Source organism: Stegostoma tigrinum, chromosome 8 (genome assembly GCF_030684315.1).
Source record: "Stegostoma tigrinum isolate sSteTig4 chromosome 8, sSteTig4.hap1, whole genome shotgun sequence".
In the NCBI taxonomy this organism is placed as follows: Eukaryota; Metazoa; Chordata; class Chondrichthyes; order Orectolobiformes; family Stegostomatidae; genus Stegostoma; species Stegostoma tigrinum.
The window spans coordinates 90,436,999-90,463,033 of NC_081361.1; the positions used below are offsets into that span (position 1 = coordinate 90,436,999).

Consider the following 26,035-nt stretch of genomic DNA (forward strand, 5'->3'; position numbering starts at 1 on the left):
TCCAGGTAAATCAGGAGTGCACAGGTTTCAGCTTATGTGTCAGCCTAACTTCTGAATCTATCATCACATTTTGCTTGTAACAGAGATTTTAAAACCTTTTTAAAAAGCATGATCCAGTTGCATAATGCCAAAAAAAATCCAGGTGCTTTTGTTCAAAAACGCATTTGTACCAAAGAGAAAATCTGCTAAAAGCAAAAGGCAAATACTGCTTTTTAAACAGTGTCCTGTGATAAGTGTCAGCGTTCTCCCACATTAACGCAGTGTCACTGTCACTTAAGATGAAACCAAAGACAGAAAAGCAGGTCATTTCTGTCAAATTCCTGCCCTCAGTTAATGGCTTTTTAAACTGGACTCAGTGCTGCCCTGATTTATAGAACGTTATGTTCCTTGTTTGTTCCGGGTGAAAACCTTGTATTAACCTATCAGGACATACATTTCAATGATAGAATGCAGGTCTGACCAGCCTCTCTCTGTGTAACAATTGGTGTGGCACAATTTTCTCCAACCTTTAGCTCCTTCTATCAAAAGTTCATTCATATATTTTCTAATGAAAACTTCTGGTGCGAAATACTTCTAAACATGACTTTGGTGATTTACGATACTCTCGTTTAGATTTAAAGTTTTCAGATCCATTACCACTCACCCGCGCCGCTCCACTCCTCCCCCACTACCATAAACAGATCAAAGACATTACTTTACTGCATGCATATGGATTATCTGAGCACAAATGACATTTGTAACATAATAGGTCTATAATCTAAAGTACATAAAGCGTTTTTTCATTGTAGCCAATACTAAATAGATGGAACTTACTAAAAGTTGACATATTAAAAACTATTTCTCCCAGTTTTACGAGAAATGGAACTGGAGTTTGTGGTGCTTATTTAAGTTTATTTAAGAACACACACAATTCATCTTTCCCCAGTTCAAGCTTTTTATTATTTAAATACACCATACTAGAGCAAATGTTTGTTTTTTGAAAATATCACAAATAAAATTTCCATTCTTAAAGTCCTACATTAGATACTAGAAAGCTGGGATGATTTTGCTGGGATTGGAGGGGGAGAAGCAACATTTTACAAATCACATACATGCATACATACATGTTATTGTACAGAGAACCACTAAAAGTGTTTATATGATAGAGAACTACCACAAAAATCACTGGATTTTTTTTCTCCCATTGCCGCCTCTTTATTAATAATAGCAATAAACACATTGTCAATACAACACTTAGAAATACAAAGAGCCAACACAATTTTTTGCAAGGATGTCGTAAAGAAAATAGAATACAGGGAGGAGGGGGAATCCCGAGGCCAGTGCCCTGCTAATTATTAATGTAGGTACAAAGCACATCTCAAAACCTCCAGTAATTAGTTTAATTTGTCATTATTCCAGATGTCCTCCAAAATGGGCCATATGTATTTTTGCCTCCCCACCCCCTTTCTGAACAGTCTCATTAGCCCGGGTTCACGGAGTCCATAATCTGGTGTCCTCAAGTCACTTTTAATGCAAGAACAGCTTGGTGAGAGCAAACTAGCAAGGGTATATAAGTGTGCAATGTCGTCGAGTACCTGGCGTTGAAACCAGCCAAAAAACATGACTGTCTACTGGAACAAAGTGGGGTCCACCTGCGATGAGCCAGATCGAAAAGGCATGAAGGCACGCATTCTGCACTGCTCAAAACCATCTCAGCAAACCTGCAGATCAAAACAGTGATAAAAGTTAGCTCAAGGATATGGGAAAGTGCGCCATAATCAAAGCCTTCTCTTCCCCAATTATCCCCCACCCTGTTCTACCAAGACAAACTTGCAAGAAATATACACCTTATTTTTCGGATGCTTCTCCTATTTCCCAATCTTCACTTTATTGGAAGTTTTTTTAAAAAAATTCCTTGCCCTGCAGCTTGCCTGCCTGAACTAGAAAAGCTGATTTCACTCAGAACGGTATAGACAAGATGTGCCACATATCTCCATTACATTAATCCAGCTTTCAACTAAATTTCTGGAGTTTCAGCCAGAACATAACATTCAGGCACATAACATTTATTCTAGGCAGCTGTCTTGTTTCAGACCACTTAGATTTTAAATTACTTAAATCACTCGATGCGGACTCGGTTGGTGTGTGCTGATCAAGGAACCAATTTGACTATTTTTAAACCAAACAAACAAAAATTGATAAAATGGTATCTATCAAATGGATGAAGAGAACTACAAAATGGAAGCCTTGCTTTCATTTCCCAAATAAAACAGGGAAGAATGGAACTCAGACAGGGTTTTAAAAAAACTGCACACCATCACTGAAACCATAGCCTGCAATCACTTGCAATGGAGTGCAGAGAAAAAAAAGGCACAAACTTAGTTAACCAAGTTGCAGAGTTCAATAAAAAAAGTCAAAAGTTTTTCTTAAGACAGTGAAATGCTGAACTGGTGAGGCAAACAGTGTCGCAATTGAGAGAGAAATGCTTGCTTTCCAAACAATATAGCAACCAACCAACACCCAATAAGCTAGCTAAGTACACGTCATTTTTTTAAAGATAGAAGTTCTATTTTATTGATGTTTCACCAGTTTAGAACTTTTATCAGTTTAGGATTAGTGCTTTTCCCTGTTTCACCCTCTCATCGAGCTACTAAAAGCCTGAGGTGCACTAGCAATTTGCAACCCCCCACTTGCAGGCTAATTAAACTAGCTGAGGCATTGAGCTATAATTCCCCTGAGTTTGACCACAGTGTGAGAAAGGTAATTTGTCTGTCTTGAACAAAGAGATTAGGGAGCAGCCTATCGCCTATTTAATAAATGAACATCAAATGTCGGCCCCTATCGACAGAGACAACACCAATTATGCTGTTTTAATGGAAATGTTTTGCATTTTGTTTTAAGGAACAAAAACTTATCCAGCTCTCTTTCTGTCCTTGCCAGTACTTAGCCTACCAGAGCAGAGTCCTGTTTAGTTAGTAACAAAGAAGTGGATAGCAGGGGTCGGGGGGAGGCAAGGAGCTGCCTAACTGGAGGGGCGTGGGTGGTGGGGAGACTGCTATTTTTCATAAACTTCCCAAAGAATACAAGGTTAAAAGTGGACGTTGGGGGAAAAGTGCCTTTAAAAGGCGAGGCTGCATTTGGCACAGAATTGTTGACATTACTCTGATGTCGAGAAGGCAAAAAAAACCCCCATCTGTTTAACACTTGTTAAAATTCCAACCCATTAACCCTTTCAGTATTGCTGAATCCACTTGGCTCTTTGAACCATGAGTGAACACTTGCAATTGTCTGCAGAGAAGACGGGGTCATTTGAAAGACTGGTGGCAGAGCAGGAAGCAGGATCATAGTGGCTCAGGCTGAGATCTAACCAGAACCAAAAACCTGGTGTCACTCCAGATCCCAGGTAGCTCCCAATGAAGCAAGTGCACTGCTTTCCGAGCCATGGTTCTCGATCAAGGGGCAATTTCGTGCTAAGACCTGAACCACTTGAGATCCCCCATTGCATCTATTTATGTGGAAAGTGGGAAAGAAAAACATATGTGGTGAACAATTTGTCCAGCTCCATTTTGAGCTTTATAATGACTCACCACACACAAACTTTTCCTGTTCACTTTCCTTGCAGAACAAATCATTTACAATCTTTAAACTCATCTCATCCTCTTTTGAGTTGGAGACACGGTTTCTCACTAAAGTATTATAACTTGTGTTTAAATAGACACACATTTACTAAGGGACTGAGCAGCAGCGCATTTGAAAACATGTTTAAAATCAGAGACAGGTTTACTAATGACGCCACAGTAACTAGAGTGCTGTCCTATTTATATAGGAACAGTGTTATTATTAAGAGACCAAGACTCTTATGTCAAATATTCACAATAGACAATAGGTGCAGGAGTAGGCCATTCGGCCCTTCGAGCCAGCACCACCGTTCATTATGATCATGGCTGATCATCCATAATCAGTATCCTGTTCCTGCCTTATCCCCTTAACCCTTGATTCCACTATCTTTTAGAGCTCTATCCATCTCTTTCTTGAAAGTATCCAGAGAGTTGGCCTCCACTGTCATTCTTAATCCAAATTTAACCATTATGAGCCACTATGTGCCAAAGCCAGAAACTAAACTTCAATCAGCATGTCTAAACTAGTAAAAGTCGATGGTAAACAAGCTTCAGGGTGCATGCAAAACAGATGGGAGTCTTTTTTTGAATCACCCAAGATAATTTTCACATTAAACCCTAAACATTTTGATTCTATTGCAGTTCTTCCACTCAGCCTGCTTATCCGTTATCAATGCATAGCTGGAATAGGAGGTCAAGAGATTAAATTTAAAAATGGGTCACAGGATGGTGAAGACTAGCTCTGAAGGACAGTGGGTGGATACTACCAAGTTGTTATTAGCGACACAAGGGTAAAGAGTCATTTCTACAAACTGGAAGAGACAAGGGACGTAGTGTGTCACACACAGTCATAAAAGACTGTGAAGGAATGCTGCTGAATAGATTGCATAACGTCTGCAACCTTGCCAAGACAAGACTGCTAACCCACAAGTATAATTCACCCCCTCCCATAATGAGAAACTTCATTGTGGAAAATGTGAAACATTGCAATATTTAATATGATTTCAGCCTAACAGGGTACTCAGATCATATTAGAAATGCAGATCAACAATACGGAGCAACATGAAGAAATGCAGAATTGTGTTGCTTTTGTACAGAGTGCTTCCGAATTGAATCCAATAGGGGACAGACCACCCCCACCCCAATACATCACTCAGTAGTTCTCACTTCTGGTTAAACTGTTCAAGGAAAGCCTCCTTCTCAAAGTTGAGGCAGCTTTTGGAACATAAAATGGCTCCAGTGTTTGTTTTTCCATATGTAAACTAAGCAAGGAGCAAAGAAGTGTGGAAAGCATGGAAGCGTTTACATCAAACATTTGCTGTGTCAGGTTCAAACATGTCAATGAGATCCACCCACTAGTAGTGCAAAATGATTTGAGTCTCTTATCTTCGCCAATAAAACTGATTTTTATTTATTTATTGACGGGAGGAGGAAAGCACACACTGCATATAGAAGCCAGTGCCAAACCAGATACTGTGCTTTAATCCAAAACTCAGGTACAACAAAGAGCAAGAGAAGACAAGCTAGTACGCATGGAATAACCTTGCTGGAGCATCCCATAATGTCAGCTCAATGTCACAGAAAAGTTAGATCACATGGCACAACTCCTACCACCCTGGTTATTTTAATTAAAGGAACAAACTGCATTCTAGTTAATGGTGTGTTTACACACTACATATTACAACATCTTAATATTTAACATTAAATTTTAAAAAAGACTTCATATTGGAGATGGATTGCAATTCGCTCCACGCAACATCTCCAAAAAAACCTGCAAGTGTTACAATAAGGCAGCTCCTTCCCCTGATTCAGCACAAAATATAAAAAGGAGGCAGAAGTCACACAGGACCCATGCTTACCTTCTGGTCAGATAGTAGAGGGTTGCTCTGAAGTGGATTCAAATGTCCATTGATAAGGGACGTGGGTCTGTCATGTTCACAGAATAAACTGCCATTGATATAGTGAAACCTGTCTCCAGGGACAAGACGATTCCGGCAAGTGGCACAAGTAAAGCACTGTAGGGAACGGAGAAACAAAAGTAGCATTTTTTAGTTACCAAGCAATAGTATTAAGATAAACTCAACCCTCTTATGCAACGGCTGCAAATCTGGGCTGATTTCTCAGAAAGGCGGTGGCTCAGGAGTTACCTAATACAGCTCTTTAAAATTATGGCGAGGTTTGAAAGGGTGGACATACCAGAGATGTTTCCAATTACAGAGCTGTAAATATGATAGTAATAAATCAGATAATGGAATTCAGTAAAAACATCTCGATCCCTAAAAGTAAACGAAGAATGTGGAATTTGTTACCACAAAAGACTAGCTGACGTGAACAACATAGTACGATAGAATTAGAATAAGATTTTGTTGTCGCGGAGTACATGAGAACAGTGAAAAGTGTACAATGTCTCTACTCCCAGTGCCATCTTAGGTACAACAGTTGAAAATCTTAGGTACAAAGAAGAAAAATAAAGAAACAAAGTTAAACATTACAGTCCTTCTTAGTACAAAGTAGATCAACATATCCAAAAGAAGATTTCCGTGCTAATGGGGGTGGGGAGGGAATAAAGTGGATTGATAAAAGGCTGATAGGGACCATTAGTGCCAATTGGGCTGAATGGCCTGTGCCAATGCTGTGGATATTTCCACACATCACAACATCATACTGGGTGAGTGCTCTTGGAGTCTCAAATTACCGATTTACTGTAAAAGAGCTCAGTGCACAAGAGTGGGGCAGGAGTGATCATTTTTATACTCAGTGAAGATGCCAGTGGTAATAGAAATATAGAAGATAGGAGCAGAAGGAGGCCATTCAGCTTTCGAGCGTGCTTCACCATTCTTCGCGATCGTGGCTGATTGTCCAACTCAATAGCCTAATCCCGCTTTCTCTCCATAAACTTTGATCCCATTCGCCCGAAGTGCTATGTCTAGTCGCCTCTTGAATACATTTTTTTTGTATCAACTACTTCCTGTGGTAATGAATTCCACAGGCTCACCACTCTTTGGGTGAAGAAATGTCTCTTCATCTCCATCCTAAATGGTCTACCCCAAATCCTCACACAATGGCCCCTGGTTCTGGGCACACCCACCATTGGGGACATCCTCCCTGCATCTACCCTGTCAAGTTCTGTTAGAATTTTGTAAGTCTCTATGAGATTCCATCAACCCCCACCATTCATCCAGCAAACTCCAGCGAAAACAATCCCAACCTAGTCACTCTCTCCTCATACGTCAGTACCACCAATCCCCAGAATCAGCCTGGTAAACCTTCGCTGCTCCGTCTCGAGAGTAAGAGCATCCTTCCTCAGAAAAGGACACTAAAATTACATTCAATGTTACAGGGGTAGTCTCACCAAGATCCTGTATAACTGCAACAACGCATCCCTGCTCCTGTATTTGAAACCTATTGCAACGAAGGCCAACATACCATTTGCCTTCTTTACTGCCTGCTGCACCTGCATGCTTACCTTCAGCGGCTGGCGCACAAGGACACCCAGGTCCCACTACACACTCCCCTCTTCCAATTTACAGCCATTCAGGTGATAATCTGCCTTCTGGTTTTTGCTTCCAAAGTGAATAACCTCACATTTATGCATTAATTCAGGTGTAAGAAAGTTGCCCAGATAATGATAGTTCAGAAATCCCTCTAAGCAGGATGCATGCCATTACCTTGAGGTGATAGACGTTGCCTTGTGCCCTCATAACCAACTCACTAGCTGGTATCGATTGTCCACACGCACTGCACGCCCCACTGTTCCCAAACAATCTAAAGACAAAAGCGTGACAACAGTTAGACATTATCCTCATTATCTAGAAGCTGCTGTGAAACATTTCAACAGTTACTGATTTACAGGGGAAAGTTGACTGGAAGGAAAGGAGAGAGATGTTTGTAGCTCCCAGCATTTAGCATACATGACCTCTGCTAAAGAGCTGTACATCTCATGGACATTACCATTTCATTATTTGTTAATTGCCTTTCAATCCAATTCCCTCGCTCCAAATACTACTTGCACCATTTTAAAAAATGTGTTCAAATGGAGTCAGAATAATGACTTAACATCATCCTTGAGACCTAACTACTTTGGAATATTGAACGGTTGGTCATCTTTGGGAGTTGACTAGGTAAGGAGATAGCAGTGAAGTCTCCAATGGGAGAACTAAAATTGTCTGAAACAGAAGTATAAAGGTCACCATTAAAAAATTGCACCATCAGTCAAAGTGAGATCCAACCCAAGAAAGTGTGTTATAAAACAGACAATGTTGGAACCAAACCATCTGCCCACAGAAAGACTGAGACATAGAGATGGCCTTTGTCACAAAGATTAGCTGTCAGCCTTATTGGTCAGCTCCAAAATGAACGTTTTGCTAACAGGGAATAACCCCATAAGTCTGTTTTACTCCAAAATTGCCCTTACAGGCTCTCGAGCTGAAACCTTCACCCGTTCCATGCCTATGTCATAGCCCTATGCTGCCAAACGTTCCCCCCTTCCATAAGAAAGAAAACTCTGCGGGTGTGTCTAAGGGTCAACTTTCTCAGGCAGTGCATGGACAGTGCAGATTCCCCTCTCACCGCTCCAGACGCCTGTGTTCTGTAATGTAATGAAATGTGTGTTCAGGCTTCCTTATCTGCTGAGGGGAGAACTGCAGCCCAACTCAGAATGACTTCATCTGCCTCAGTTCGACGTTCCCTAACAACCAGAATGAAATTTCGATTTGACGAAAAAAAGTAATTTACGGGGATCGCCTGCCATTCCCCATCACCCTGGCGCTCCGTGCAGTATTCTCCAGCTGAAAGTAAACCTAAGGCGATTTCAAGGGAAGCGACTAGGGCAACTAAATAAATTAAAATAATAATTCTCCATTTACACTCTCTCTCCCATATCCATTTTTTTCCTGCCACATGTATTTATTCTGAATAATAAGCGCGCCTTCAGCTTCAGGGCTGTCATCTTGCGTTGTACTAATTTGCTGTCGCGACTTTATTGAAAAATAGTCTCCAAGTTGTTTATTAAAACTATCGACACACAGCGCAGTAAAGCTGCTCGCTTAAGATAGCCTTTAATAGGGCGCGCCAGAAACAAATTTTGCACTGGTATCGATTGCAGAACTGCAATCAAAACTCCATCTCAAAACTAATTAGTTCAGATACACATCGACACGCTGGTGGCTGAATTCTAATGCTTCATGTGACGGCGACGGTGACCTCCAGAACAATATTAACTGCTCAACATCCTGCAGGAAGGGGCTGCTCTCTCCAGTATTTTGGGGTGGCGTGGGCTTTTTATGTTGGGGCTATGTTTTCAACCCTATCCCCGAGAAAGCAAAACAAAAAGCATGAACGACGAGGTTACAGGACACAGTAAGCCAGCCAAACCCGCCTGGGAAAACGTGTTTACAAAATATTCACAACGGCGGGACTCAGGCGACAGACACTTCGTACTGAAGCCGAGTTACCTGCAGAGAAAGACTCCATAAACCCTCAGTGAGCTGAACAACAGAATTGTGAGAGACGCACAGAGTGGGGAGAGGGGCGCACCGAGAGTAGGGAGAGTGGGGAGAAGGACGCACAGAGAGTGGGGAGAGGGGCGCACAGAGTGGGGCGAGGAAGGTTGAAAAACTCTCCCTGGGTTTGATCTGACAGAATTTTCACTTTAGAACGTACAAGTATTGCAAATTGGTGATTAGCTTGAATTGCTAACTTGGAGGTTTAAACAAAACAGCCAGACGTATTTCTAGTATTCATTAGATTTCCGACTGCAGGGACCATCTCCCACCCAAAACAAAAAGTCTGTGCATTTGATCGGAATGTTTGTTTTTTGGGTGGCAATTACATTGCAGTTCTCGACAGATGGGAGGCGGCTGCGCTTACAAGGCAAAATGTGTAACATTAGCTTAAACTTTTCACTTTGGGAGCTGCGTGACTCGAATGTCAATCGCCCCAAACAGGGGGAATTCCTCAAGTCCATTTACTGTTCTTTAATGGAGCCTCGGGAACCCGAAGCGTTCGATTAAGCCTCTATCGGTCTGACTTGGGGTTCCCAATGGTTCCTGCTCCTGCTTGTTGGATCTCATACCTCACACCTCACCAACTCAGCGCCAACTAATGAAAACAGGAGGGTTTAATTCCCGCACTCTACCCTCCTCATCCTCACCACTACAACACCCCCCCTCCAGCCCCTCCTCCTCAGACTGTGACGACTGAAAATTGGTTTCAATTTTCGTGAGGAAAAGGTCGTTAATATTTCAACAATTCGGACCGCAATCAATCACAACATCAAAATGAAACCGAACTCTTTCCAAGCGCCTGAACTGGAGCACACTGATACAGAAAGCGGTGCTTTTTGCATAATCGCAAACAAAAGGAACACCGGGAGGAAAGGGGGGAAGCAGTAAAAAGGCTGCGGATAAAAATTAATACAAAAACGAGACTTCTTTTGGATAACGGGGTGAGACTGTAAACAGCTAAAATGACGCTTGGCTAATTCCGAGTAACAGATATGGCCCCTGGTGAATTAAAGACCTTGAATTAATGCTGTTATGACAAATCAAGATAAACGTCCCCCTAAATTGCATGCGATTTAATTAATTTTTGAAATACTAGAGGGTTTTTTTTCGCTCACTAATAGTTCCGTGACTCGCCGACTGTCATTGTGCTAAAGTGGCTACACTTCAAACTGAGGCTCAGTAATGAACTCTCAGCTTCAGCAGCATGGCCAAAACTGGGAGGGGGAGAGTGGGAAAGGGGAGGGGGCAGAGTGAGGAAGGGGGAAAGAGTCAGACAGGGGGACCGAGATGGAGGAGGGAGTGAGAGTGTGAGAGGAAGGGGAGGAAGTGAGGGGGAAAGGAGTGAAGGTGGGAGGGAGTGAAAGAGGGGGAGTGGAAAAGTGGGAAGAGTGAGGAAATGGGGATGGTGAGAGAGTGGGAAGTGAAATGAGAGAGAGGAGTGAAAGAGAGGGGGAGTGTATCATTTCATTTCCGTGCCTGGGAATTATAAAACAGAGAGAGCAAAAGCGCCACCCGAGCTGGTGGTAATCCCACTCTCAAAAGCCAATTTTCTTAATTAAATGTTTTGTTTCTTAGCTGTCGGTTCTATTCATTTTGTCTCTTCTGCTCACCAGCACTCAAATCGAGCCTGTCGAATATCTCATTAGTTTTTTTAAAGAGAAAAATATATGTAAAAGGAGGGACAGTGAAAGAGCTGTCACTAATTAAAGCTTTTAATTGTGCCGAGTCCTATTGAATGCTCTATCTGGGAGATCTGAAACTACAGGCTCTAGTGTTTGTCACCCACCAATCTCCAGCTTATTAACAACATTCCACGCCCCCCACCCCGCGCCCCCAAAAATAAAAGTGTAGATCCAGACTGATTCTTAATTAGTCTGGAATCTAGTAAAAGGAGAACCAGGATATACCATATAGTGGGGGCTGGGGGCTGAATTAATAAGCAGTTTTACACACACACACACACACACACACAGAATCCAACCAATCTCACTTCAATTATTCCCCTATCGAGTTGAAATCAGAGCTTTTTATTTCTCTCGACTGTGATTTAGTATCTGACAAGTTCATTGCCACTAAAATCCACAGCAGCTCTAAACTTGCTCAACCTTTAAGGGAAAAAAAATTACGCACCCCCCCAAGAGAGAAACACTCACAGAAATGAAATATTTAATCTCTTGAAAGTTGTGACATGTGATCCCCTCTGTAGCCCCTTCCATTTAGATGATTGGAGGCTCAGTCACGTGCCAAGAAGAAGAAGGTTACACGGTTGTGGAAAACGATAATAACTCTCACTTCCATCGTCTTCAGGTTTAATAAAATTCCTTCTCTCTCCCAAGTCACGGAAAGTCAACTTTCCCAGGAACTTCCGCTTCCTCCTCCTCCTCTCCCACCCCCACACTCCACATGGAGCAGACGCATATTTTAAATTAAAAATGCATCACCTTCCTTATGAGATTCTTAACCCCATTTAATTTCTTTGACCTTGTGGGTCTGGCTAACTCCGCATGGAAGAAGCGTACGCATTCTCGACTTTCTGAGTGACGGGAACGTACAGCTTAACCGTTGCAAAGAGAAAGAGAGAGAAATGCAAACCTCAGAAACGATGCCTTTGCACGTTTGCAAATCTTCCAGTTACTGGCTGGAATGACTGTAAGACGTCAATTCAAATATCACAAAAAAAATCAAATGACATGAAACAATTTAATTTGTCCACCTCCTCCAATCGCGTTACTGTAATCTTTCCGATATATCAAAGGAGTTTGGAAGTCCCATTTTGGAGGGAGGGAGAGAGAGAGAGCAAGCTGCAGATTTACTCTCGATTTTAAATTTCCCTTGGTTGGAGGAAATTTTAAATTGCAATTCCCTTTTTCCTTAGTAGATTTTTAAAAAGGAGGGATGGGAGGTGAGATCTGAGAGAAGAAACACAACAGATATCTGATTTAACAGGATGTAGGGATCTTCAAATCAGTTAAATGTATATGGCGGGGGAGAGAGTGGTTCTTTCGAGAGAATTGCTGGTACAGTCTCCAGAATCTTACCAGACGGTTCTGAGTTCTGAGGAAGGGTCACCGGACCCGAAACGTTAACTCTGTTTTCTCCTCCACAGATGCTGCCAGACCTGCTGAGCTTTTCCAGCAACTTTGTTTTTGTTCCTGATTTAGAGCATCTGCAGTTCTTTTGGTTCTTACCAGACGGTGGGCTGCTCTCTCATTCTAGAGTCATAGAGATGTACAGCACAAATCAGGCCCTCCGGTCCAACTGGTCCATGCCGACCAGATATCCTAAATTAATCTAGACTCATTCGCGAAGAGCCAGCGATGGTTTAACCTGAGGGTCACCAAACACCTCAAGGCGAAGGAGGAAAGGTTGAGTCCTTCATTGAAGGATAGCCAATTGCTGGAGAAACTCGATTGGCCAGCAGAAACGAAAACAGAAGTTGCTGGAAAAGCTCAGCAGGTCTGGCAGCATCTGTGAAGAGAGAAAGCAGAATTAACGTTTTTTTTCAGGTCCCAGTGACCCTTCCACAGAAATCCTCCCCGAGGAAGAGTCACTCCACGTTAACTCTGCTTTCTGCCCGCACAGATGCTGCCAGACCTGCTGAGTTTGTCCAGTAACAAAAACAGAAATTTCAGGGGAAACTCAGCAGGTCTGGCAGCATCTGTGCGGGCAGAAAGCAGAGTTAACGTGGAGTGACTCTGCTTTCTCTCCGCACAGATGCTGCCAGACCTGCTGAGTTTCTCCAGTAGTTTTTTTTGTTGCTGGATTCCAGCAGTCCTGGGGTGGGGGTGGGGGGGGGGGGGGGTGCTTGTTTGTCGAGTGAAGGATTCTCAAGTCTGTCTTTTTTTACGAAATAAAAACCCATCAGTAATAGGAGCTGCCTGAAGTTAGGTTTGTGGGAGAAATGTACCTGATATAATCGTTCCTGCACAGGATCATACCGCTCTTGGTGTAGCAGGAAGTTCCTATCTCGCCGAGCTGGGCCTGACAACAAGAACACTTGAGGCAGCGGCTGTGCCAGTAACTGTCCATGGCGTACAGCAGGAAACGGTCGGCGATCTTCCCCCGGCAGCCGGCGCACATCTTCCAAGCCAAGCCCGCGCGGTTGACGCTGCCCGTGGGCGGCTGCGAGCTCCCGTTGTTCACCATCTTTTTCTTGCGAGGAGAGAGAGAGAAAATACACTGTCGCCCTCCCTCGAATCTACATTGGGCGGGAGGAGAGACAGAAAGAGAAGGGGGAAGGGAGAAGGACGGAATAAACGGGGGGGGGGGGGTGAGTGGGAAAGAGGTGGGAAATGTATTAATGGGGGGGGAGAAAGAAACACGATTGTATTTTTGTTGGAACAGATTGATGAGAAGGAAATCAGAAATCGGGCCCAGTGATTACTAAGGCCTTCACCCCCCCAAAAAAACAAAAAAATGCCAATTAAACCAATTCTTGTTAACCTGTTACTCAAAGCAAATGTTTAGTGTGGTCTAATCTGTCCTTGATCTGTAATCTGAATGTTGCTCCGGTGTCATTTCAACAGGATTCCGCCTCTCTCGGTGGAAACAGAGTGGTTAGAACGGGGTGGGGGGGGGGGGGGGGTGCTGGAATGGTTAGTCGTCCTGACCATGTGCCTGATGCTATTCAGCTTTCCCCGAATATCTTTCTTTTTAAAAGGAAAATACAATTCAGGCAGAATAAAGCTGGCAGGAGAGGGAGAGAAATCGCCGTGCCGAGCGAATAGGGCGCCAAAAAAAATCACTAACCTCCCAAACGGTGACTCCTTTTTATTTTGTAAAAATGCATTGAAATCATCCAAAAAACATAATGTTAGCTCCACCCTCCTCCCCAAAACCCGGAGTCCGGGCCCTGGTTAAGTTTCATTCCAAAGTGATAATATTCTGTATCTTTCCCACAGCCAATCCCTCCTTTCAACAAACCCTCCAAACAAACAAAAATTCGCTTTTTTTAACTTCACTGCGTTTTCTAAGAATTAATTGAGAGGGAGCCCTGCAATGAGAGCTGCGGCCGGAGCTGGCTCTGGGGCTGAAACAGAAGCGGTCAGGGCTGGAACTCCAGCCGTGTGTGGTTTGGGGGGATTGCAGAGAGAGAGTGAGAGAGAGAGAGACGTGGTGGGGGGGGGGGGGGGAGATATTATGTAGCTAAGGCAGCGACCACAAAACAGCCTCCACCACACACACACCCCTTTCTCAGCCTGCAGAGGAAAAATCCCAATCTCCAGCAACCCCCTCCGTCCGCCCCCCCCCCCGAGTGAAATCCAGATTTACACACATCTAGATTAAATACTGAATGTAAAACACACACGAGTCTGCAGCCTTACCTCCTGCTTCCCTCCGCTGTCTCGGTATTGTGGGTGATTTTTTTGAGAACGGCTGCTTATCAGCTATTTGCTACGGTCTTGAAATATCCGTCTGGATTTCGATTGCAATCGGAAGAATTCAATTGCTGGCCGCCTTAACAGCGTCAAACTCTCTCTCTCTCTCTGTATCGAGCGCCCTTTTTTCCTTCTCGTTAATCGGTAAATAGCGTTCTCGGCTCTCCCCTTTTCTCTCCGTCCTTCCTTCGTTCACTGACGAAGGTGAATGTTGAAGTTCCTCCTTCGATACGTCCGGCCTCTAACTTCTGTACATGCGGATCGATTGCTCCGATCAGTCTGCGTCTCGTCTCAAGTCTCTCTGAAGTGGTCGGTGAAATGTAGATAGGGGAAGAAGTCAGGTTGAAGCTTTGGAACGTTTTTTGTTGTTGTTTGTGTGTGTATGTGCGGCGGGAGACTGGGTGCCTCTCTCTCTCACGTACACACAGCTCACTCGTTCGCTCTCTCTCTCTCTCTCAGCACTGCCGCCTCCTTTCCCCGCTGCACCTACATGTGTTGGTGACAGCGAATGAAGCCGCACACACCTCCTTCAGAGTCGTAAACGTCAGCCCAGAGGACCAACCATCTCACGTCCCAATGCAACACGGAATAACACCGCCGTCCAATCCCGATCTCTGCTGACAACCAGAACAGCGGCAAAAACACACACGCATCCACCCTCCCACAGGAGAAACTGTCCAGGCTGCCCCCTTCTTACAGGAATTAGCAAACAAACCCTGGGTTCTTTACGCACAGCATATATCCAACATCAGTCCCATCTCCGAAATGCCCATCAACCCCCTTCCTGCCGCTCTTGTTTTTATCGAGTTTAATTCACCATTTTATCACAAACTTTCTGTCAGTTAGTGAGAATTGGCGGTTGTTGAGTACGGGGAGTTTTGAATTCAGGGCAGGTATTTTTTTTCCCTTCATCGACCTGTTCAGTGATGTATAGACACACCTCTGGATCAGGTGGGTCTCGAACCCGGCTCCCCTACCACATTTAGTGAATGGTATTATGAACCGAGTTGGGTTTCACTGCGATGGGATTTCTCCCTCACTGCCGGGACCCACACTCTGGTTTCTTGGTTAACCTAGAAAGATGATGACTGTGTAAAGTAGAATCCAGTTGAACTAGATATGAAAACGGTGTGACACCATTTGTGAATCGTTTATATCAGATCAGTTGACTGCGACAGTACGTTTGGTAGCCTGTGTGCATACTTGTGGCACGGGCTGTAAACATGGCCAATAATTAAATAGAAAATACTGCAGAAATTCAGCATGCCTGGCAACATCTTTGGAGAGAGAGACAAACTCAGTCTCATTTAGCTTTCTAAAGGTGACAGGACCCGAAACGTTAACTCTGTTTTTTTTCCTTAACAGATGCTGTCAGGCCTGCTGGGCTTTTCCAGAAATTTCTGTTTTTCTTTCAGATTTGCAGCATCTGTAGTTCTTTATATCCTGTGTGTGTGTGTGTGTGTGTGTGTGTGTGTGTGTGTGTGTGTGTACGCAACTGGTTTAGGAGTAAACAAGAGAAAGAAAAATGTTATAATTTCAACATTGTCTACAGTTTCGTATTTGATGCTGTCACACTTAAAGAGGTCGGTTGATCCAGGCTATCGAGTATTTTCTATCCTCCGTCGCCGTTGTTTTATTGACTTGTGCTGGGATCTCTCAGCTGGGATTGTTCAGAAACATGGGGCTCCATCTTTCAATAGGACATGGCTGTTCCCTATTCCCGCTTTCTCCCCTTACCCTTTCATCCTCAGAAATTTATCTACTCCTTGAAAACATTCAATGTTTTGGCCGTAACCACTTTCTCTGGTAGGGAATTCCACAGGCTCTCCATTCTCTGGGTGAAGACATTTCTTTCCATCTCAGTTCTAAGTAGCCTACCCCTTAACCTTAGACTGTAACCTTCTAGTCCTGGCCTCCCCCACAAACGGGAACATCCATTGTCCATCTACCCTGTCCAGTCCTGTTAATATTTTATGGACTTCTATGAGATTCCCTCTCATTTTTCTGAACTCCAATGAATCTAATCCAACTCTTTTCATGTCAGTCCTGCCATCCCAGGAATCAGTCTGAGATTAGGACTTCTCCCAGCTGCTCCCATGCTTTCTGGTGATGACGGAGATGATGATGTGGAAGTTTCCAACCTGTGCAGAGTTAAAGTGTTCAGAAGTTCAACATTGTATTGGGGATAAAGAAGAAACAATCAGCCACGAGGTTTCTCCAGTGAACGCTGTAAGTGTGCAGGCATGTTAAAGGAAAGTAGGAACCCGATTCAGCTCTGACACAACCATGAACCAAGCTGACAATACACTTGAAACCTAACCTGTCATATAACGGATTGCCTGGGAGACTGCGCTAAAGGCCAGGCAGTCAGTCTCTGTGTAAATCCCCAAACTTCTGAAAAATAAGTTAAGAAACTACGAGGGAATCCGATTTTCGGCTATGTATAGTTTGATACCCTTGGTCCAGGTTCATATTGATGCAGGAAAGCTTCACTTTGTTTGTGATCCCGATTCACAGCCAGCCATGATGGAATGGTGGAGCAGGCTGTACGGGCCGGATGGCCTGATTCTGTTTCTGTATCATACCGTTTATGGGTTAAAACCTTTCGAAACAGCAGCGTCAGGGCATAGGAAACCAAACAGGATTACCCTGCCTGCAGAACATTCCAATTTTACATATTTGTCACCCTGGTGCGGAATAAGTTGCAGCCAAGTTCACATCCACGTTAGATTTAAATACATTAAAAACATGCTCTCAGATTCCCTTCCTCACTCGAGAATCCGAACATTGGCTTTCCCCATTGGCTTGGTGGATCAAAGCACCACCTGGTGGTTGACCAGGCGCTGGAAATCTTTCGGATCCTCTTCGGTTCTCGGTCTGATTTCCCACTGTATCTGAGGTCACCTCAGCCAGTTGTGGCTGTTGGAATTAGCCCATGTGCTCTGGTCGACGGAAGTGGATAGATCACGGACGTTCTGCTGTTCCTGCCTGTTCTCCTGGAGGGTAAGCTGGGGTGGAGAGGTTGTTCGGTGATGCCCTCCGCAGTTAGAATAGTCTGCACCTACTCACTTTCTGGACTTCCACGTGAAGACTGACCAATTCCAGAAAGATCCACTAAAATCTATGGGAAACATTGTAGAATGAGGAAACTTGACTACTTCTGGGAGAGGACGGGGACGCTAGAAAAAAGTGACCCCGAGCACAAGCACTGAAGCCATGGAATTATTTCCAAACCAACCTGTTTAGGGATGTTATGACACACCTCTGTAGCAGATGGGACCTGGAACCTTGGCCTCCTGGTCTAGAGGCTTGGACTCTGCCACCGTGTCACAGTTGAAGATAAGTCTGGACGCAGGTAATCCGCGACATTTGCGATAATGAATGCACGCAGACCCGTGCCCGAAGCTCCATACTGTCAATTTCGAGCGTCTACACCCTGAATGTCTTGAAATCCAACGCTTTTTGTCACCTACTGAACGTTGGATTTTTGTGTGTGTATTTGCGAGCAACGCCACAGGCGATCCACTGATTTTACAACACGATGGGTCGTATATAATATCCATGCAAAAATCAAAATCAATAAAGGTGCGATATTTACAGTGATAAAACACTACTGTAATCGCAATAATTTTACGCGATTTAAAGTTGGTATTGAAAGCTACGTTTGTATATAATCCTAACCAACAAACAACGTTATTCCACCTCCTCATGCTGGCTTCTATCACTTGATTCGAACCTTCTAATGCCAGTTTGAATGTTTTCATTGCAAAAGCTTCTGTTCGTTGTACAGGTATATTTACGCAATCGCCCCTGTGTGTTCTGTCTATAAACTCCTGTTTTACCCAAATATCTAGCGTGCATCCATGGCACTGCTGAATGGTCAGCAGTTGTTCTGTTGCGATAACGTGGGCAGTAAATCCGAATTGTGTTTTCGTCTATGAATTTAAAACCGAGTCACCCGATGAGAATTTTATTCCCTGGATGGTTCTGAGTTCCGTTTAGTACATGACTTTTTTTTTCAAAGATGCCTCTAGTCCAGCACGAATTTAACCTGCAGCTGAAATATGCGCAGAAAACGCTGGAGAAACTCAACAGGTTTGGCGTCAATTATGGAGAGGAAATAAAGTTAGCATCCAGTGATCCTTCTCCAGAATAAACAAAAAGCATAAAAGTCAGACAATATCTGCGTTTCGGAAAGCTTGCGATTTCAAATGACCCTGCTAGACTATAACCTGGCGTCATATGAGTTCTGACCTTGTCCACCCCAGCCCAACACCGTACACCTTCACATTAAAGCTGAAATGACTTGACGAATTGGTGCCACAGTTCAGTGGGTACAGAGGTACCTTGATAGGTCATAGAATCCCTGCAGTGCGGGAACAGGCCCTTCGACCCAACAAGTTCGCCCCGACTTTGGAGCATCCAATCCAGGCCCTAAAACCCACCTAATCTACACATCTTTAGACAATGGAAGGAAACAGGAGCACCAGGAGGAAACCCATGCATGCACCAGGAGAATGATGCAAACTCCACACAGACAGTTTCCCGAAGGTAGAATCGAACTCGGCTCCCCCGGTACTATGCGGCAGCAGTGCTAACCACTCAGCTACCCGTGACTTCACAGGATGATCCCTGGAATGGTAGGTTTAGCGTATGATGAACGGCTAAGGATCCTGGAATTGTACTCATTAGAGTTTAGAAGGTTGAGGGGAGATATAATAGAAACTTACAATATAATGTATGGCTTAGAAGGGGTGGACGCTAGGAAGTTGTTTCTGTTAGGCGGGGAGACTAGGACCCGTGGGCACAGCCTTAAAATTAGAGGGGGTAAATTTAAAACGGAAAAGAGACGACATTTCTTCAGCCAGAGAGTGGTGGGCTTGTGGAATTCATTGCCGCAGAGTGCAGGGGAGGCTGGGACGTTGGATGCCTTCAAGGCAGAGATCGACAAATTCTTGATCTCACAAGGAATCAAGGGCTACGGGGAGAGTGCAGGGAAGTGGAGTTGAAATGCCCATCAGCCATGATTAAATGGCGGAGTGGACTTGATGGGCCGAATGGCCTTACTTCCACTCCTATGTCTTATGGTCTTATGGTCTTAATGACTCAAGGAGTCCAAACTGTTCCGTTGTTCAGCGGTCCTTCCTTTGGATAAGTACGTCATTTTGAAAAATGCGATATGTTAGAGAACTACTTCTTTTGGCCCATGGTCGGAAACATATGGTCGTGTGTAACATACTTCTACGTGATTTATTTTGCCTATCTCTGCTGAGCCACAAAGCGCAGTTTCAAATCTCACCATCGCTAGAGGTTTGCAACAATGTATCTGAAAAAGGTTGATTCGAAAATATCTACAGCACAATGAGGAGGGTCGCTACCTCTGAGTAGAGTCTCCCTCTCCCAGGGTTTAATTTAGGCCTGTTAAACGGATTACAGTTCTTGTGATCATCCATTTGATGGGAAGAGTGTTGGGATCTCTACCAGTTCCCGATTATAGCCGGCCTGTTACCGCAACACTTCGGACTCCTTGTGTGTTTCTTCCCTCCCAACAAGAGTGGGGACATTCCAGAGTGGACCACTTATTTACGTCTCAGACACATTTGAATTTCCAAGATACTAAACCGTGCCAGGTTTTATTATAAACAAGTGATCTCAACAAAATTCTCATCACATTTTACCTAGGCCTGAAAGCTGCCTCCTTTTTACAGCTGCAATGGGGCTAGTTTTAATACAAGTGAGATTACAAAGCAACTCACACGGATTAACCTTTCCAACTTCTTTGGCTAACCTAACAGAAGTAATCTGACAGGAAGCCACATGCGCAGAAATAAGACAACACCGAACATCGCACTGACTCTTATTCCGACCTCGCCACCCAGGTCCCAGTCCTGTTCCCAGTCATGTTCTGAACGTCAAAATACTTGTTGTTTACCCTACATTTCGAGGCCTACATTAGATGATTTGAACAAATTCGGAGCAAATTACTACAGATGCTGGAATCTGTACTGGGAAAAAAAATGCTGCCGATCACAGAAAGTCTGCTACCTGAGCCGCTGTGATCTCCAGCATTTTCTTTTTGTTTTCGTTTGAACAATTTCATTCGGTAAATCTTTAGAATCGGTCATCAATGGTTCACTCTTAACTTCGCCCGTTCAAAATGTGGACGTAAAGATTGTACTGTCTTCCAGCGCAATGCTTAGCAATATGTGACATAATGACAGAAGGAAAATATTTAAATTACAAAAAAAGCTGAACAGCTAATAAATCACAAAAGACGTAAGCATGAGCGGGGCGTTTTCGATCAGAGTGTGTGACATTAATAAAATAAGAAATATTTATTTTAATGAATAAATACCCAGATCCCAACTCACGCAATCTTCGCTGTTTGCAGCGATTGTTGACAATGGTGAGATTGGATATGTTCCTAACTGCATGACGAACATGGGAAGACACGAAATCTGATGAATGCGAATCTGATGTGGGGGTTTAAAATAGGTTCATGTCTTCAGGTAATATCAAAGGGGTCGAGCGAGTTCCCAAGGGAGTGGACAATGTGTTCCCACCCCAGCAGCAATCTGTACCTGCCATTGTTTTCATCTAATTAATCATTTCTTCAGACGCTCACTGTCAGATGTGCCTCGATGTTCATTAGATTATGGGGTAAGGATAAAGGAAGGGTCTGATTAAGATCTGACTATAATACGTTTGATGTGCACGCATTTTAATTTACTCAGCGAACTGCTGCTGTGAAGTCAAGAGAATCACACTGCAAAACAATCGTAAACAGCTTCTTGTTACACTGCAGGGCACTAGTTGCCAAGTTAAGTCCGGTTTTAGTATTTCAGGGCGACATATTCTTGTTTCGTTTGCTGTTTGAAGTAACCCTATTCATGGTGCAAAGTACAGCAAAACTCGAATCCTTATTCGCCGTACAATTGATTTGGTTTGCCTTTTGTCTCACAATACCTGCTTTCAGCTCACTGTAAAAGTGACTCTTCAGAACATCCCCCCCCCCAACCATTCTGCTACATTGTGGTGCATGTTTTGACCACTGTGATCAAGACGGGTTTTTGTTTTAAAGTGAATGTCTATCGTCCACTTGAATATAACCTCACGGAATACAAGTGTTTAGCGTGTGGTGAGCTGATGGGAGAGAGAAAGTGAAACCGGTAACATTTTGCAACATAAAATTTCTGGCGCATTGGAATAAACGCATTCGCTTGTGTTTGAGACAATCACTTAACAGTGTACTCAGGGGTTGTTCGAGCCCTTGAATTCAGGGGCGGCACCTGACCAAGAGCATTAATTAATTACACTGTGCAGTCGGGGTAAGAACTTTTGAGATCATTCCCTCATGAAATGAACACTTAATCACCTCTAGGTTCTGAGACAGCATGGAGGGCCCCGGTAATGAACTCGGCGCTGTACAGTCACTCTGAAAAATGCCTCGCAAATTTGGAAGCGTCCCAAAAAGATATAATTTATGTAAAACAGATGCTCGAGAGGCTTTAATAGGCTATAACACAATCTGGGGGTGGGGAATTGATATCTTTCTTGTGGCTTATAGCATCATCTGAACTCCCTGCACCGTGTTATATTACACATTGCTGCAGCCTTAGAGGCATCTTTGCTTTTTTGCCTGGTACCACAGGCCGCATGCTGGAGATTTGGTTGACTTCACTTTGAAGGATAGGTTAGCCTGTAGTCACCCACTCTAGCTCTATGTTCCCTTTTTACGTTGTTGATGTCTGTTTTGCATATTACTCACAGCAACTGGTAAAACGCGCTTGTGTTTATCAGCGAAAATATCCGCCAACCTCCCTAAATCCCAAACCTGGGCTTTCCCAGGAGACCACATCACCCAATTACCAAAACCATACTGGGTCACGGCCAGGAACCGGTGCCACCTGCTCAGGTAACAAAGTGTGAAGCTGTATGAACACAGCAGGCCAAGCAGTATCTCAGGAGCCCAAACCAAAAGCTGACGTTTCGGGCCTAGACCCTTCATCAACGTCAGCTTTTGTGCTCCTGAGATGCTGCTTGGCCTGCTGTGTTCATCCGGCTTCACACTTTGCTGTCTTGGATTCTCCAGCATCTGCAGTTCCCATTATCTCTGACCACCTGCTCAGGTAGCCCCTTCACCCCAGGGAACCTGCCCAGAACGCGTGGTAAGATTAGAGCACCTCCTGCTGGTTACTCGCTGCTGTTTCCACCAATTCTCTGGTGTCAAGCCCTGTTTCACCGCTCACACAAGCACTCCTCACTGAACTCTGTAAACCCTGTTAATAATGCCAGAGTACCGACTGCAATGGCAGCGAGGTGCCACTCATTTAGTTTATCACCAAATAAATGGGCTTGGGATGATGTAGGGTCAGCGATAACAAGATAAATAAAGTATATGAGAGGGAGTGCTGAACTGGTTTATGTGAATGGTTTCGGGGATGAGGGAGTGTAGTTGCATGGACAGATTGGAGGTGAGGTAGCTGAGAGGAGATTTGATCGAGGCGTTCAACGTATAGAGAGTTCTGGACAAGCTATCAGGCAGAAACTGCTCCCATTTTTGGAGAAGCGGCGGTCGCCGTTTTAAGATAATTGGCCGAAAGGCCAACTCAGCGAGAGGCAAGGGCTTTTTTCTTATTTTATCCTGTGAATGGTGCTTACGTACGAACGAAGGTACAAACATTTCACTGTATCTTATATTGAATGCACGTGACAACAAAAAGTACTTATGGAATCAGAGTCCAGGCGATTCATTTGTAGCTTTGGAAACGCTATTGTATAGAATTCAGACAGATACAGTACAATCGCAGGTCCAACGCGAAAATGGTGGAACTGATTGAGTTATTCTTAGACAGAACCCAGTCAAGATGGGCTGAATGGCCTCTTTCTACGCTCTTATTTGCGCCATGATTCTAATTGAGATCAAAGCGAACGGATGAATCAACCGGCTCGGAGATGTAACGACACACCTCTGGCAGCTGCCAGACCTACAGAGTTTCGCCAATAATTTCTGCTTTTGTTTCAGATCTCTGGCTTCCCCACTTCGTTTTGTTGAGACTCTGAGGCCTAGGTTTACACTCTGGAGACAAGGGCTTAAGTGTAAATTCATGAAAACGGGAATTGGAAGTTGGTTTCTGTAGTTGACCACGATCCTATAATCTGGTGTAAAAACTACCTACAACCTGGTTCATCACTAATGTCCTTCCGAGAAGGAAAGCTGTCATCCTAGACTCAGTGGGCGTTGAGATTAAACTGAAATGGCTGAGCAAGCAATGCCCTCGCCCCCTTAAAGAGGGTGAGAAAGGTTCGGTCGTCTTTACACTTGCTTCCAATTTCACCTCTACGTGGCGGTGCGCATTGGACGATTCAGACAAGCTCAATCTGAGTCCCACTGCAGTTCCCAAGATCTTGAAAAAAAACACACTTTTCGAATTTGAAGCAAGTCTCAGATTTTATAAACCTTTCGAGTATACATTCTAACAGTTGGAACACAGTGTTAAAGTCTTGTGCCTTTTGTTTGGTCAGGTCGAACCGAGTAAATGTAGAGAGATCTCATCCACGGAGTCCAAGTGTCAGCTCACAGTGTGATCCCTGGTTAGAAAGCGCCACGCGGTTCTGAGAGGATTTTTGTCGAAACAATTTGCATTTTTTTTGTTTTTGGCAATGACATGATTGGATCTGTTTGTCAGAGATCAGTCAGTGATCCTTTCCAACCTGACCACAGGATAGGCCCGCGATCTCGCTCTTATTAAGGGCGTGAGAGGAGAAATGGACACTGCTTTTTTCACCTTCCAAACTTTCGACTGGATTTTAGCCAGCTTAAAAAAATACAGGGAAAGTGGAAAGCCATTCGGAAAGGGGGAGCTTGGGGAGCAGACAGGGCTCACCGAGGTGTCAAGGACTTTGTGAAAGAGGCTTATACAGTGTACACAGCTCGCCTCACCCACACTGTTGAACAGCAGCCCCTGGCCAAGTCCACCGATTCCATCATTAGAATCATTCTCACGCGCCTTGTTAAGCATGAAATGTACAAGCACCATTGAAAATCTATTGCGTTACAGTAGAGTGGATCATGCACCACGTACAAAACCCATTGCTATAAAGTCATAGAGATCGACTGCTCGGGAAAAAGCCCTTCAGCCCATCGCACCGCTGGTCAAAAGCAAGCACGCAACTATTTGAATTCCACTTCCTTCCACGTTGTCTTGAATGCTTTGGCATCGCGAGTGTACATCTAAATATTTCTTCAAAGTTATGAGTGTTTCTGCCTCGACCACCCCTACAGACAGTGAGTTCCAGATTCCCACCACCCTCCGGATGATTTGCTTCCCCTCTCATCTCTAAACCTTGTGTGCCTTACTTAAAACTATGCCCCGTGGTCATTGATTCCTCCATCAAGGGGAAACCAAATCTCCCTGTCTAGCCTATTGCAACTTGAATACATTCTCTGCAGGTAATTAAAACACCATACCCCATCAATGAGGATTGACTTGGATTCAACTACATCTACAATTGTGCAGAGTCTGAAATATTGCCAGCATTTGTCCACGAGGTGACTGGGAAATGTGTGAACATATTGGAGGGCCCGTTGCGTGCCAGGTGTAAGGGAGGGAAGGGAACGGAATGAATTCTCGCGGTGGAGAATTGCCAGTCATCAACATCATTCCCCTCGGCGGAGGTGTCACAGTGGGAACACAGGTTATCAGCCCATGCGGTATTCCCCAAAGTGGACTGACAAGGGGATCATGTTTTCTGATGTCTTGTATGCGTTTGTCTGTCAGTGAGTATGTGTATGTTTGTGTCAGCGTGTCTCTGTATACGAAGTATGTGTGTCTGTGAGCGTATGTCTGGCTGAGTCTATATCGCTGCGTGTCTGCGTGTTTGTCAGAGTGCGCGTACGTCCATGCCTGTGCCTCTCCATGTGTTTGCGCGTGTATTTCAAGTGAATGTGTCTGAATGCCTGATGCTAAGTCTATGAACCTGTTTAAGTTTGTATCTATGCGTGTGACAGTGTGTATGTCCGTGCTCCGTCAATATCTATGTCCGTGTGTGTCTTGAGTGTGTCTCTGTGAGTGTACGTCTGTCTCTACGTGTGTGATTGGCTGAAAGGATTGAGAGAATTTCAGGGCTTTGTGTGGAAGGGTGAAATGGGATCTTCTTATTAAAAGCTCGCTTGTAAGAAAGTGTAAAAAAAGTTTATGTCAGATACGAGAGCCACTTAGACAAACACGGGCTTGAAGAGTTACATAACACATGAAGGCTCCACTGAGAATCTGTTCTTTAAGCTAAGGTGAAAGGCTCTGTTGGCACACGTAGACACAGGAAGGAAGTCAATTCATACGGAGTAAACCATTAGTGATGTCGTGTTTATGGCTCTGGAATGACTTTTTTATCCGAAGCCCGGTGTACAATTTAAGCCCAAATCAATATGTAGCGAGAAGGTTTCGGGAAAAAAATTCCATCTTCCTGTAAAATTTCCAGCAGTAAAAATCTCAGAGGAATGCTCTCTCTTCAAGTACCAGTATCACTTAACACGTCTCCTTACAGGAATGCTTCT

General features: G+C 44.0%; 1 protein-coding gene across 4 annotated transcripts in view; it reads right to left on the reverse strand.

The window, feature by feature from the left end:
- Positions 1 to 925: 925 nt before the first annotated feature.
- The window catches only part of lmo4 (LIM domain only 4), a 30,118-nt gene continuing 5,008 nt past the window's right edge, over positions 926 to 26,035 (reverse strand). Inside the window, exons 1-5 of one of the 4 annotated variants that reach the window (XM_048539514.2) lie at positions 14,425 to 14,998; positions 13,008 to 13,298; positions 7,265 to 7,361; positions 5,456 to 5,611; positions 926 to 1,700 (exon numbers count right to left, since the gene is read on the reverse strand). In XM_048539514.2, the coding sequence (XP_048395471.1) occupies positions 1,692 to 1,700; positions 5,456 to 5,611; positions 7,265 to 7,361; positions 13,008 to 13,246 (501 nt within the window). In that variant the 5' untranslated portion in view covers positions 13,247 to 13,298; positions 14,425 to 14,998 and the 3' untranslated portion in view covers positions 926 to 1,691. Of the gene's footprint in view, positions 1,701 to 5,455; positions 5,612 to 7,264; positions 7,362 to 13,007; positions 13,299 to 13,543; positions 13,670 to 13,849; positions 14,139 to 14,424; positions 14,999 to 26,035 lie in introns of those variants that run through there. The other 3 variants (XM_048539518.2, XM_048539515.2, XM_048539516.2) reach the window with 3 other exon arrangements.